Raw genomic sequence first — 12,216 nt, 5'->3', positions numbered from 1 at the left:
TCCTGATGAAGCGTTTTAGGTTGGTCTGGGCTCAGACAGAAAATTACCAGGTTCCCAGCTCACAAAATTTTGGGCTTGATTAAAGCTCTATATTGATCGTTAGCCACATCAGTAAGTCTGGTCAGGTTATTCCTTCAACTTAGACACATTCACACACATAGAGAGAGAAAAGCACAAATAAAGGCCGAAAGTCTAGTTGTAATGCACAAATAATGAAAGCTGAAACAGCAATGCATTACTTCATGAAGGTGCGACTCCTTCTTCTTCGCTGACAGGCTGAGGTGCTTCTCCAGTACACCACAGTATTTTTCAGTCTCCTTGTCGTACTTCTTCTTCGCCTCCTTTAACACACATAACACATGCAAACCATGAGAAAACAGGCTCAAGTAAATCCAGTCGTACTGTAATATGGGTGGGATATGTTAGTAAATAGTCCAGAGACACTGGCACGACAGACAAGATAAAAGTTTCCTTTTAAAGAGTCATTTTTAACATTTCTACATAATTCAGTCTTTGAGATGCAAACAAAGCCATCCAGAGTGATCTGATGTGAAATGATGCATTATAGAGAAAAGAGTCAGATTTCTTTACAGCGGTGGTGATAGGAACCAGGGGTCAATATTTTTACAACACAAATGTTTCCAAAAAAGGTTGGGATGCTGTGCAAAATCTAAATAAAAGCAGTGATGTGCAAATCACTAACCCTATATTAAACTAAACATTTAAATGTTTCAGTTGTTCACTTTTACTTCACTACATTTTGAAAAGCAAACATACTTTTTCTGCGCACAGCAGAAAACAACACAAACATTGTCCAGTTATCAGCTAAGTGACCACAGTTTTGACCAGCTAACCAGAAGTGCCTGGATATGAGATTTTTTTTAACCAATTGTAAGAAAGTTTTAACACATTTTTAAAAACATTTATTTCCATACGCAACTGACCAATTTATCATTAAGTAACTGATTTAAAAATGTAAAATTTTACATACCAGTTTGGCCCATTAAAAGAGCAAATACTGTTGTTTATATTGCAAATCTAGATGATAAAATAATTCTGGATATCGGCTAGTGTGTTTCATACTAATTGGCTGATAAAAAAAATCATCCATCACTTAATTTGGCTGTAAAGAAACTGGAATCAGAACAGGTGCTAAACATTCCTGATAGCTGCATCACTACAATTCACTTTTAATTTAGTCAGTTGCTTTAAAATTCAGTATCGGTTACTTGAGTCACTTTCCATTAAGGGATCTTTACATTTACTCAAATATGACTCAAGTATCTTCTTCACAGTAACCTTCACTTATGTAATGAAACATACTTCACCCTCCTTGTCATCTTCAGAGGACTAATACAGACTTAGAACAACACTAATTGTTTTCCTTTGGTTGTTTCCTATTCTCTCATTGATCTTTAGAGCATTAGCCTTTTGACTTCAGCCACCTGCAAGTCTCCAGCAAGCAGAGGCCTGTCCACTCTAAGAGCTCTAAACTGACCTGAGGGAGTAAGGGTGTGTTTGAGAAACAGACTGAATAACTGAGAGCAGTGGAGCCAAGGGATTTAACACACGCTAAAGCAATGATGTCATTTCACCCTCCTCACATTTCCAAGAGCGTCTCTGGACAAATATGTACTAATTTCCATTCATAATTCTCTCAGACTTAACATGAGGCTTTAGAACTTTAGAACCGGGTTTGCTGTGTCTACTGAACAGTACGGCAAACCTGTAGGATCGAAGCCAAACTGCCTAATGCCAAAAGCACATTCAAACCTTATGTACCACAGAAAGTATTGCACCAACAGATGGCAGTGTTGTTTAACAAGAAATGAAGAGAGCAGCGATGACCTGCTCTGAGCCTTCAGTGACGTAAACCCAGAATTGATCAATATCATATTAATGACAATTTCTGCTAATTCTGCATGTAGACATAACTGATTACAATAATACTTGGGTGAAAAATCTGACTGGTCTGGTCACCTTGCTTTCAGATGGAAACTGAGCTGAAACCGAAGCTTTGGTTTCTACAGGATTCAGTCAGTTTAAAGGTCTTTATCCAAACACCTATGACACTATATTGGGTAGAACTTCATAGCAACTGATACAGACTACAAAACACTTATAAAGGCTTACTTTAATAGGCTTTGAGGTCAGGTTTACATAACACCTATGGCAAGTGACACTTTCTAGGGTGAAATGGCATCCCAGACTTAAGTACATTAGTATTCTACTTGATGTAAAAACCCTATTCCAAAACACGTGGGATAGCATGTGAAATGCAGATAAAAATAGAAAGCAGTGATTTATAAATCTACTTCAATAAAAACAGACCAAAGACAAGATATGTCACTTCATAGTTTTTCATAAATATATGCTCATTCTGTAACTGATGTCTGCAACAAGTTCCAAACCATGTTGGGACAGGAGCAGAAACACTGTGATAAACATCCATTATTTCCATATGGAATCTGAACGGTTGACTCATCAGAACGCAGGCTGATATGACACTATTAGCATGTTTTGTTTGTATGTGAATATATCATGATTTGTATGGGCTCCCAAGCAGTGCAACCGTCTAAGCATTGGCCCTGGAGATAATAGCTTTAATCCCAAGTGATGCTACCATCATGGACCATCACTGTGAAAAATGTTTGCATTTTACAGCAGTTTTTCATGCAAATGTTACCAAAAACATGCTAAGTAAGTCAGATATGGCTCCAGAGTTTCACAACTGTCTAAGCATTGGCCTTCATCAAGAGATCACAATCAGTACTCCCTTTCTCCCCCTCATCATTCTAGCCAGTGTGGAAGTCTGTTAGCTGATGTAAAACAATTGGTAGTAAGCGTTCTCCTTCAAGCGCCCAATGGTGCTGCTTTAACAGCCATTCAAATAAGATACTGCGTCAGAGGAAGAATTTACTAGCCCTCATTTCCAGATTGGTAGCATCATGTGATCATGTCACTAAGACACTACGAGGTATAAAGTCAGCATAAAGTCATAACATTACATTCCAGCCAACAAAATGTCGTAACAACCGAAAGTCAGTAAAAAAAGCAGTCACCTGAGAGTGGTTGTGTCAACTGGACATCAAAACTTTATGACAAATGGTGTCTACCGAAATTAGTGTGTTTATGAAACTCTGTGTCATAAGGGATTATGAAGGTGCCATGCAGTCTTATGAACAGTGCCCTTCAGTAAAGTGTTAACTAGTTTTCTCCTTATTCCAAATTTAGATCAGCAAAGACATATTTGGTGTCTATAGTTTGCTTCTTTAGTTTTGTATTACAAGGTTAATGTAGCTAATAAGTAGAAATTACAAACAAAAACTTAGACTTGCCAGTATGTTTTCTGACATTGTATAATACTGTTATTTAACCGTTGAAACCCTTTGGTTATGCTGGCAACCTCACTGCATACTTTTTCTTAAAATGACTGCCATAAGTTCAAATGTTTGTAATAAAAACAAAAAGATTTGGTAAAAAGGAGTCAGATTCTTGAGACGTCAGCAGAAAAGATGAGTGCTGAAGACTTCTCTATAAATTTGTGGCTAATTTTCAATGGTCTAAGCAAAGCCAGGCCGCATAGACATGTTAAAATCTAATTTTCATTCTGTTTTGATTTGAGACTTAATTGTACGAGCTTACGTTTCACTTCATCCGTGTCATCGCTTTGGTTGTAGAATGGCTGCAGCAGCAGAACATCCTGCAGACTGCAGTGAGACGAATTTCTAGTTTCAGGCTTCATAACATGCTGCAATTCATAAATGTTATGTTACAAGAGATTTCACTCTTTGTAGAGTTTATAATTAAAGAAAAAGTTTCCATTTTTGTGTTTGTTTCATTTAGGTCATTACAAAGTGTGTTGTACATCGGAGAGTTGTGTAAAGGGTCCCTACATCTTTTTACCCAATTTTTCTCCCCAACTTAATTGTTGTATTCCACCCACTAGTTAGGACTCCCCGAATCACACAATGCTATCAACATTAGGAGGGTGAGAGAGAGCTAGCACAGACCTGCGAAACCAGCCACCGCTTCTTTTCGAACTGCCGCTCACACAACGTCATTGGACAGCTGAACGCGCTTGGAGGAAAGCGCCAACCGCCATATCTGTTACGTTAACAGATGCCTGTGCTGACTAGCATCATGTTGAGTGATGGAGGAGAAGGAGGGCCATCCTACCCACCCAGAGAGAGTGAGGCCAATTGTGCTCTCTTGGACTCCCGGCTACGGATGGCTATAGCATCACAAGGAAGTGAAGTCGCGATCTCCTGATGACAGGGCCAACGCTTAGACTATTGTGCCACTCAGGAGCCTTGGTACATCTAGTTTATATTCTGCAGATTCCATAGATGTGCATACATTACATACTACAGCCAGAAATGGATCCACTGTGAGCTTAAATATAAAGGTGATATAAAAATGCCCAGAAATGATTTGGAGCATATCGAGATTAAACAATAACACAGACATATAGATTGTACACTACATTCCTACAATGAATAATATCAGCATCTGAAGCCTGAACTGCTCATATTTTTGTACTTGATGTGGGTGGAGGCTAGTGCTTGACGATTCAAGGCATGCAGTCTGTACTACGCTAATTAGTGGGGTACAATCATTCATTGTTAGCTGAAAAGCAAAACAGTAAGGACACTAAACATGTCTAGCTGACTGACCACATGTTGGCTAAGGAGAAACTGTTACCTTAATCAAGTTTCAGGCATGAAAAGGCTTGATCTTATATATATATATATATATATATATATATATATATATATATATATATATATATATATATATATATATATATATAAATAAAAAATGGGGGCAGTCGTGGGCTGGAGGTTAGGGAGCTGGCCCTGTGACCGGAAGATCACCAATTCGATCCCCAGCACCGACAGTCCATGACTGAGGTGTCCTTGAGCAAGACACCTAACCCCCAATTGCTCCCCGGGCACCATGGATAGGGCTGCCCACCGCTCCGGGGAAGTGTGCTCACTGCACCCTAGTGTGTGTGTATTCACTAGTGTGTATGTGGTGTTTCACTTCACGGATGGGTTAAATGCTGAGGTGGAATTTCCCCGGTTGTGGGATTAAAAAAGATGCTTGACCTTTAAGCTATACGCAAAAAACAAGATCAAGGGACTTTTTTTTTTTTACTGTTTCTTTACTGTACAGCCGAGAGCAGTTTAAACGAAGAGGAAGATTCTGCCAGCACTGCACTCTTTCTCACCTTGGCGGCTCCGATCTGCTCCTTCCTAAACCGCTCCAGCGGTGTGATCAGAACGTCGTTTGCATTCTCAATCTGGAGAAACAGAAGATACAGCTGCTTTCAGTTTTCATGGACTATCAGGGCAGAGGCTGACGTAGATGAAGGGTTGTATTTTTACTCACCATCCGTGTCCTCTCGTCCTCGAGGTTCTGGAGGACGCCAGCAAACTCCTGCAGTGACTTGGCTGTTGAACAGGAGAAGCAGAAATCAGAAGTGAGATGATCAAAAAGCATGCTAGTTATCTTCTGATGCAGATTTTCACCTGAAGGTTTTTAATTCAAATATCTGTATTATTTTGAAAGAACAGTATCTCAATATCCCAGCTACAAACAGTTTAAACTGTCGTGAGAAGAACAAGAACAACATTAACATTTGTTTAGTCATTCATTCATTTGCTATCAAAGGTAGTATAACAGGTGATCTGTCTGTAATCATTTGGGTTGAATTAATGATTATATATCACTGCTGTTGGAACAAAACCTCGTATCTCCATTTTTGTCATTTTTCAGTTTTTGACATATTTTGAAAATGCCTATGGTGCTATGCATTGTGTGTAAATTTCATGATGAAAGGACCAACAGAAATGACCCAAATGTGCTTGGAAACAAAGTCTGGTTCCATTGACTTACATTACAAGTACAGTATGTTTTTTCCGTCTCCTGTAAAGTTACCATTTTGGAGATACAAGGTTTTGATCCGACAACAGCAATGTGTTTTTGGTCAATGTTATGTAATCAACTACACTCTTATAAAAGACGGTTCTTCAAGGGTTCTTTAGCAAAGACAGTGGTTCTTTGCACTGTCCACTGTTACACTTCACTGAAGATAATGATTCTGAAAAGCAGATCATCAGTGAAGTAATAACTAAGGAACTGTCTAAAAAGTGCACAAGTTTTATTTTCCATATGTTAATTAATTAAAAGAAGGCAAAATCACATCAAATCATTTGTAGTAAAGAGAGTGGTTTCCTTTATGCCTACTACAAATCCTAGTTAAAGGAAGCCTCTCTCTGTCGCATTCTTTATTACATTCTACATACTTTTCTGCATTTTAAATACATGGGAAATATGTTATGCACCTTCTAGATCGTCCCCAACAACCAAAGTGTCTGTGGCCTGCATTTCTGAAACATCATGTTCAGCAAAACCTAACGCTGGAAATCTTTGAAATATATGTGTTTGTGTCCTTTTCTCCTTTCAGGAGCGAGAAAATGTAGGTCTGATCATTTTCGGATGTTTATTTCATGAGAAATCGAAGAGAGAAAGTCAAATATGGAGCTAATCTATAATACAGAACCAACATTTCTGTGGTAGCCACAGCAAAAAGGAATGCTACTTTTATGGCAGAAGGATTTGCCAATACTAAAGCACATTTTATACAATATTCAGGACTTCTTTGCTTTACTTTTTCATTTATTTATTTTCCAGAACTGTTGTTCTCTAAATTTAGACCAGCAAAGACATATTTGGTGTCTATAGTTTGCTTCTTTATTTTTGCACTACAAGGTTAATGTAGCTAATAAGTAGAAAGAAGAAAAACTTAAACAGACTTGTCTGTGTGGTTTCTGGCATTGTATGAGACATGTATGACACTGTTATTTAACCCTTTGGCAATATCGGCAGCCTCATTGCATACTTCTCCTTAGAATGATTGCCATAAGTTTGAATGCTTGTAATAACAGCAACAAAAAGATTTGGGAAATTGGGGCAAGTTTCTTGAGATGTCAGTGGAATAGATGAGTGCTGAATGACTGTGTGGCTAACTTTCAATGGTCTAAGCAGAGCTAGGCCGCATAGACTTAGACAGCACAAACATTTTCATTGGGTTATGTGTTCTGTTACCCATAACAAAAAAGGATGCTACTTTTATGGCAGAAGGATCTAACAATAGTAAAGCACATTTTAAACAAGTTTCTACTTTTTCATTTATTTATTTTCCAGAACTGTTGTATAACAGCAACAGAACAATTGTGTTGTGACTGTGACCAAATTACAGCTACCTGATGTTATTCGTGATAACACAAAGAGCACTTAGGCCTAAAAAAGAGGACATGGTTTGTGGTGTGGTGTATTGCTAATACTTCCTCAAAATAATAGGGAATCATTAGAAAATCTAACAAGTAAAACAATCTTAAACTTCTTCATGTTGCCAAATGGTTGCTTAAGAAGTCTCAGCTTAACTTACATGTGAAAAGAAGTTCTGCAGTAGCAGCTTTATATCACACACTTCGGTTCTGGCTCTCACTTCCATAACATTGTTGTATTTGGTCACATAACATGACGGCAACTTATACTGTAACACACTGTCATCAGCAATTTTGAATTAAACACACAGAGTTGCTCATGTATTGGGTACACATATGTTGTATGTACTCACATTGGCCATTTTATCAGGCACACCTTGGGCAGTCATAGGCTGGAGGTTAGGGAAGCAGCCCTGTGACCAGAAGGTCGCCGGTTTGATCCCCAGAACCCACAGCACCTGACTGAGGTGCCCTTGAGCAAGGCACCTAAGCCCCAACTGCTCCCAGGGCGCTGAAGATAGGGCTGCCCACTGCTCCAGGCAAGTGTGCTCACTACCCACTAGTGTGTATGTAGTGTTTCACTGCATGGATGGGTTAAATACAGAGGTGAATTTTCCCCATTGTGGGACTAATAAGGGTCTTTTAATGTATTATAAACAGTGCTGTTAACTAGTATTTCAGATTTTTTCCATTGTTACATACACTATATTGCCAAAAGTATTCACATGGTTGGATGCAACCTGTGCAACAAGTCCAGTCGTAAAATTTCCTCGCTACTAAATATTCCACAGTCAACTGTCAGTGGTATTATAACAAAGTGAAAGCAACTGGGAATGACAGCAACTTAAAATGACAAATAAAATGAAACATAAAATGACAGAGCAGGGTCATGGTGTCAGGTTCAGGATGCTGAGACGCATAGTGTGCAGAGGTCATGAACTTTCTGCAGAGTCACTTGCTACAGACCTCCAAACCTCATGCGGCCTTCAGATTAGCTCAAGAACAGCATAGAAAGCTTCATGGAATGGGTTTCAGAGCCAGGCTTGAAAGCCCCATTGAATATAAACCTCATTCATATTGAAGCTTACCATTAGAATTGTGTAGTCGCCACAAAGTTCTTATAGTCACGGTACGCCATGACCAAAAGATAATAAAATATGTCAGTCTGGAAAGGGTGACAAAGCCATTTTAAGGTTCTAGTACATACCCAAACCACAATGAGAGCCATTATCTACAAACTGAAAATCCTAGGAATATTAGTGAATCTTCCTATAAGTCTGCCACATCTTGACCAGGGGCACAGAGACTAATCATCCAGGAAGTCACCAAAGATTTAACGAAAACATCCAAACAAATGTACATCTATACAGCTACAGCTATGGTCAGACAACACAGGTCCCCTTATGTAAGCTGTAATAAAACAAGGTTTACACTTAACAGAACTTCATACCAACACTGAAACATGGTGGTGGCAGCGGGGAAAGTGTGCTGATGTTCTGCTTCCTTGGGACCTGGACAACTTGCTATTATTTAAGGAACCATAAATTCTTTTCTGTTTCTTTGAGCTCTTAAGGAAAGTATCTGTTCATCTGTCCATGAGCTGAAGCTGAAACATAATTGGGTTGTGCAGCATGACAATGATCCAAACCACAAAAGCAAATTCATGTTTGAGCAGCTGAAAAGAAACTAAATGAATGTTTTTGAGTGACAGTTCATGCTTGAAAACCTACCAATATATTTGAATAAAGCAGTTCTGCAAAAAAGAGTGGGCTCAAATTTCTCCACAAAATTGTAAAAGACTAATATGTTCATTCATTTATTAATGTTTAAAGAAATAAAGGGTGAATTTAACTACTTTTCCACACATTGGATTTCTTTGCTAATTAAATACAATGAAATAATGTTTTTGAGGGTGGCAGGGTGGCAGGGTGGTGCGGTGGGTGGCACTGTCGCCTCACAGCAAGGGGGTGCCTGGGTTCAATTCCCCGGCCAGGCGACTGGGGTCCTCCCTGTGTGGAGTTTGTATGTTCTCCCCGTGTCTGGATGGGTTTCCTCCAGGTTCTCTGGTTTCCTCCCACAGTCCAAAGACATGCAGTTAGGGCCAATTGGACATGCTACACTGCCCCTAGGTGTGTGTGTGTGTGTGTGTTGTGTGTCTGCCCTGCAATGGACTGGCAACCTGTCCAGGGTGTATCCTGCCATCCGCCCAATGACCGCTGGGATAGGCTTCAGCACCCCCCCGTGACCCTGAGGGAGAAGCAGCTTGGAAAATGTCTGTGGAAATGTTTTTGCCAAGGTTCTCTTAATCTAATTTTACTTTGTATTTTAAGATCTCAAAGCATGTACTGTGAGAAACATGTTCTAACCAAAAAATTAAGTTTTGTAGGTGCACTTTGTACCCCTACCAGCTGACTGTATACCCAGTGCATCTATATAGTAGGTGTTTCAGATAATATGGCCAGTAAATGGAGATGCAAGCCAGGTGGCAACTGCATGTGGCAGCTATAATACATTTGACATTGGGACTTAGTAACCATGCTACAGCCTGCAACAGAGACAATACCCATTCAACAGCCTACAGCTGGTGTAGGTCATTTTCCTCCTTCAGTGCCACTGGTTATGCAGGTTTTTGAGCCAATCCAACCCAGAAACACCTACCTCAGCTCATTAAAACCCTGAGCAGAGCTTTTTTATATATTACTCCCATGTGTATTAGATCAAGGTTAGAACCAAATCCAACAATACTGCACTTCTAATCTATGGTTTAAACTCATAAATAAGAGGTGCCATTTAAAAGCTCATGTAATATGATAAGTTTACAAATGCTTTCAGCTACAGGCTGGTTGCTAGGTAGACACCAATGTGGCCTATCACTGTGAACTTCGCTTTAAATTTAGATTTCACAACCACAGATTGCACCCAATCGAAAAATGCAGCCTTCCAAACAGGGTCTCAAATCATGTCACTGCACACAGTCTCTCAACCTCAGTCAGAGTTTTAGAGAGTTACCATGAGAGCAATCATAAGAGAAAACCACGAAAATCCCCTTGCTTATGGGCACCTAAGCATTTTGATGCACCATCACAAAAGTTAAATCACGCAAATATGTGGGCAACTCCAACTGTGTCATCATTTTGGCAAAATGGAAGGGGTACACTGGTAGGAATCAGAGCTTAGGTTTAAGCATAATTTCCAGTATGCAAGTCTACAGTACAGAGGGGCTGACAGAGGCTCAGCCGAAATGCTTGCCAATACAGATTAATGCACACAAGGCCCTCAAACAGAGCTCAGACTCTTTGGGCTCTGTTATCTATTGCCAGTGAAAAGCCTGCATTTCACTTGGCCATTTTATCAGATTTACAGTTGCATGCAAGGTTTGAGCAGTCCTGGTCAAATGAGATGTTCTGTTGATTTTCTAAGTGAAAAGAAGTTTCAATACACAATGATGGTTCATTCACTGCGGGGGAAAAATATATATCATAAAAAGTGACCTGTGCAAACATTATGGCATGTTTTATCTTGAGTTTTATTTTTTTCCAGTATGTTAAAATGAGCAAACAAATAGAAATTCTGCACTATTGGCAGAAAAATGCCATATTTTGTGTGTTCCCATGGATGTGTTAACTTATTTTCACTTACAAAATAAACAGAACGTACACCAACCAGTGGTGCTACAGACAACAGTAGACGCACTTGGTAGACTTAATATTGTATGCACTGTGGACTTTTTTAGGTTGGACAGCTTGTCTGGTTGAAACAGCACATAATTATATTAAAATAACATAAGTAAAAAGCAAATAACATTTTAGTGACTGTTACAATTGGCAACTCCATCTGCTGCAAAGGACCATCGCTGAGCAGATATTATTTGGCAGGTGGACCATTCTCACCGACACCTCAGTGTCAGCCCTGTGTTGATAATAATCCTGGACAACAGTGGTGCTGTGCTCTGAAACTGACCACTGATGAGGATCTGTAAGATGGCTGACTTAAATATTGCATGGAAAATTATAAAGTCTAAAGTCTCGAACTGTACACCTATACAATGTACCATATGTAGTAGGTGAATGTAATAAATTAAGTGAACACAATGTTTAAATATCTCCTCGAACACAGCTGAGATCAGTCCATTTCAACTGATGACCAGAGTAGTGGGAGGCTGAGAAATAGGCCAGTACAGATACAGTACCAAGTGCAGCTATATTGTAGGTGTATCTGATAAAATGGGGAATAATGAATATAAACTAGGTGTATTTAAAAAAAATAAAAAAGTATGTAGTACTGAACAAAGTCGCCACCAATGACCACCATTCATTTATTTATTTCAGTTTTAAAAAGTATAAAAAAGGGCCTCTTTTCCAATGTCAAAATGTTTCTCAGGACTGTACTGTGCTGTTCCATGCTGGTCTGAATCAATCACTCAATCAACCTTTATTTAACCTTGGAGAACACAATACATACTAAAAAGTAATGTTTAGTTGTCAAGGCTTCTGTGTAATGTTCTGTTACGTTTATTTTTATATATCTCGCACTGAATGGCTGTTTTGACTAGAAATTTGTGGAGGGCAGTCTCTGACTTTGGCACAGTAATGTTGACTAAGAACTAAACAAACTTTTTAAACAGAAATTTGACCCGTGTCTGTGTTGCTTTGTGATATAACAGGAAGGTAACATAACATATAACATATTTCTTTGTCTTTCTGATATAAAACAGTTTGATATAGTATGTAAACTTCAAACTTTCCAAACACAACGTTCACTCCAACTCCATATAGTTGCTTATATGGAAACTAACCAGCAAAAACTTTTTTTTTTCGGAATTTCGGCTGCAGTTTTTCAGCCTGTAGTATTTCTAGCCTGCACTATTTTTTGAAGGAGGCACAATCCAGGGCTAATCAAAAACAGAGGTCATTTTCATACA

At 39.0% G+C, this 12,216-nt stretch overlaps 1 protein-coding gene across 2 annotated transcripts in view; it reads right to left on the bottom strand.

Annotated features, from left to right (window-relative positions):
- LOC108429410 (rho GTPase-activating protein 26) overlaps nt 1-12,216 on the bottom strand; it is a 123,152-nt gene that overhangs the window by 62,064 nt on the left and 48,872 nt on the right. For both annotated transcript variants that reach the window (XM_017701119.2, XM_017701120.2), the window contains exons 3-5: nt 5,395-5,456; nt 5,234-5,305; nt 240-341 (exon numbers count right to left, since the gene is read on the bottom strand). In XM_017701119.2, coding sequence (XP_017556608.1) covers nt 240-341; nt 5,234-5,305; nt 5,395-5,456 — 236 coding nt within the window. The remainder of the gene's footprint in view (nt 1-239; nt 342-5,233; nt 5,306-5,394; nt 5,457-12,216) is intronic.

This window comes from Pygocentrus nattereri, chromosome 16 (assembly GCF_015220715.1).
Source record: "Pygocentrus nattereri isolate fPygNat1 chromosome 16, fPygNat1.pri, whole genome shotgun sequence".
Lineage (NCBI taxonomy): Eukaryota > Metazoa > Chordata > Actinopteri > Characiformes > Serrasalmidae > Pygocentrus > Pygocentrus nattereri.
The sequence above is the reverse complement of the archived record's forward strand: the minus strand, read 5'-3'. Positions and strand labels throughout refer to the sequence as shown.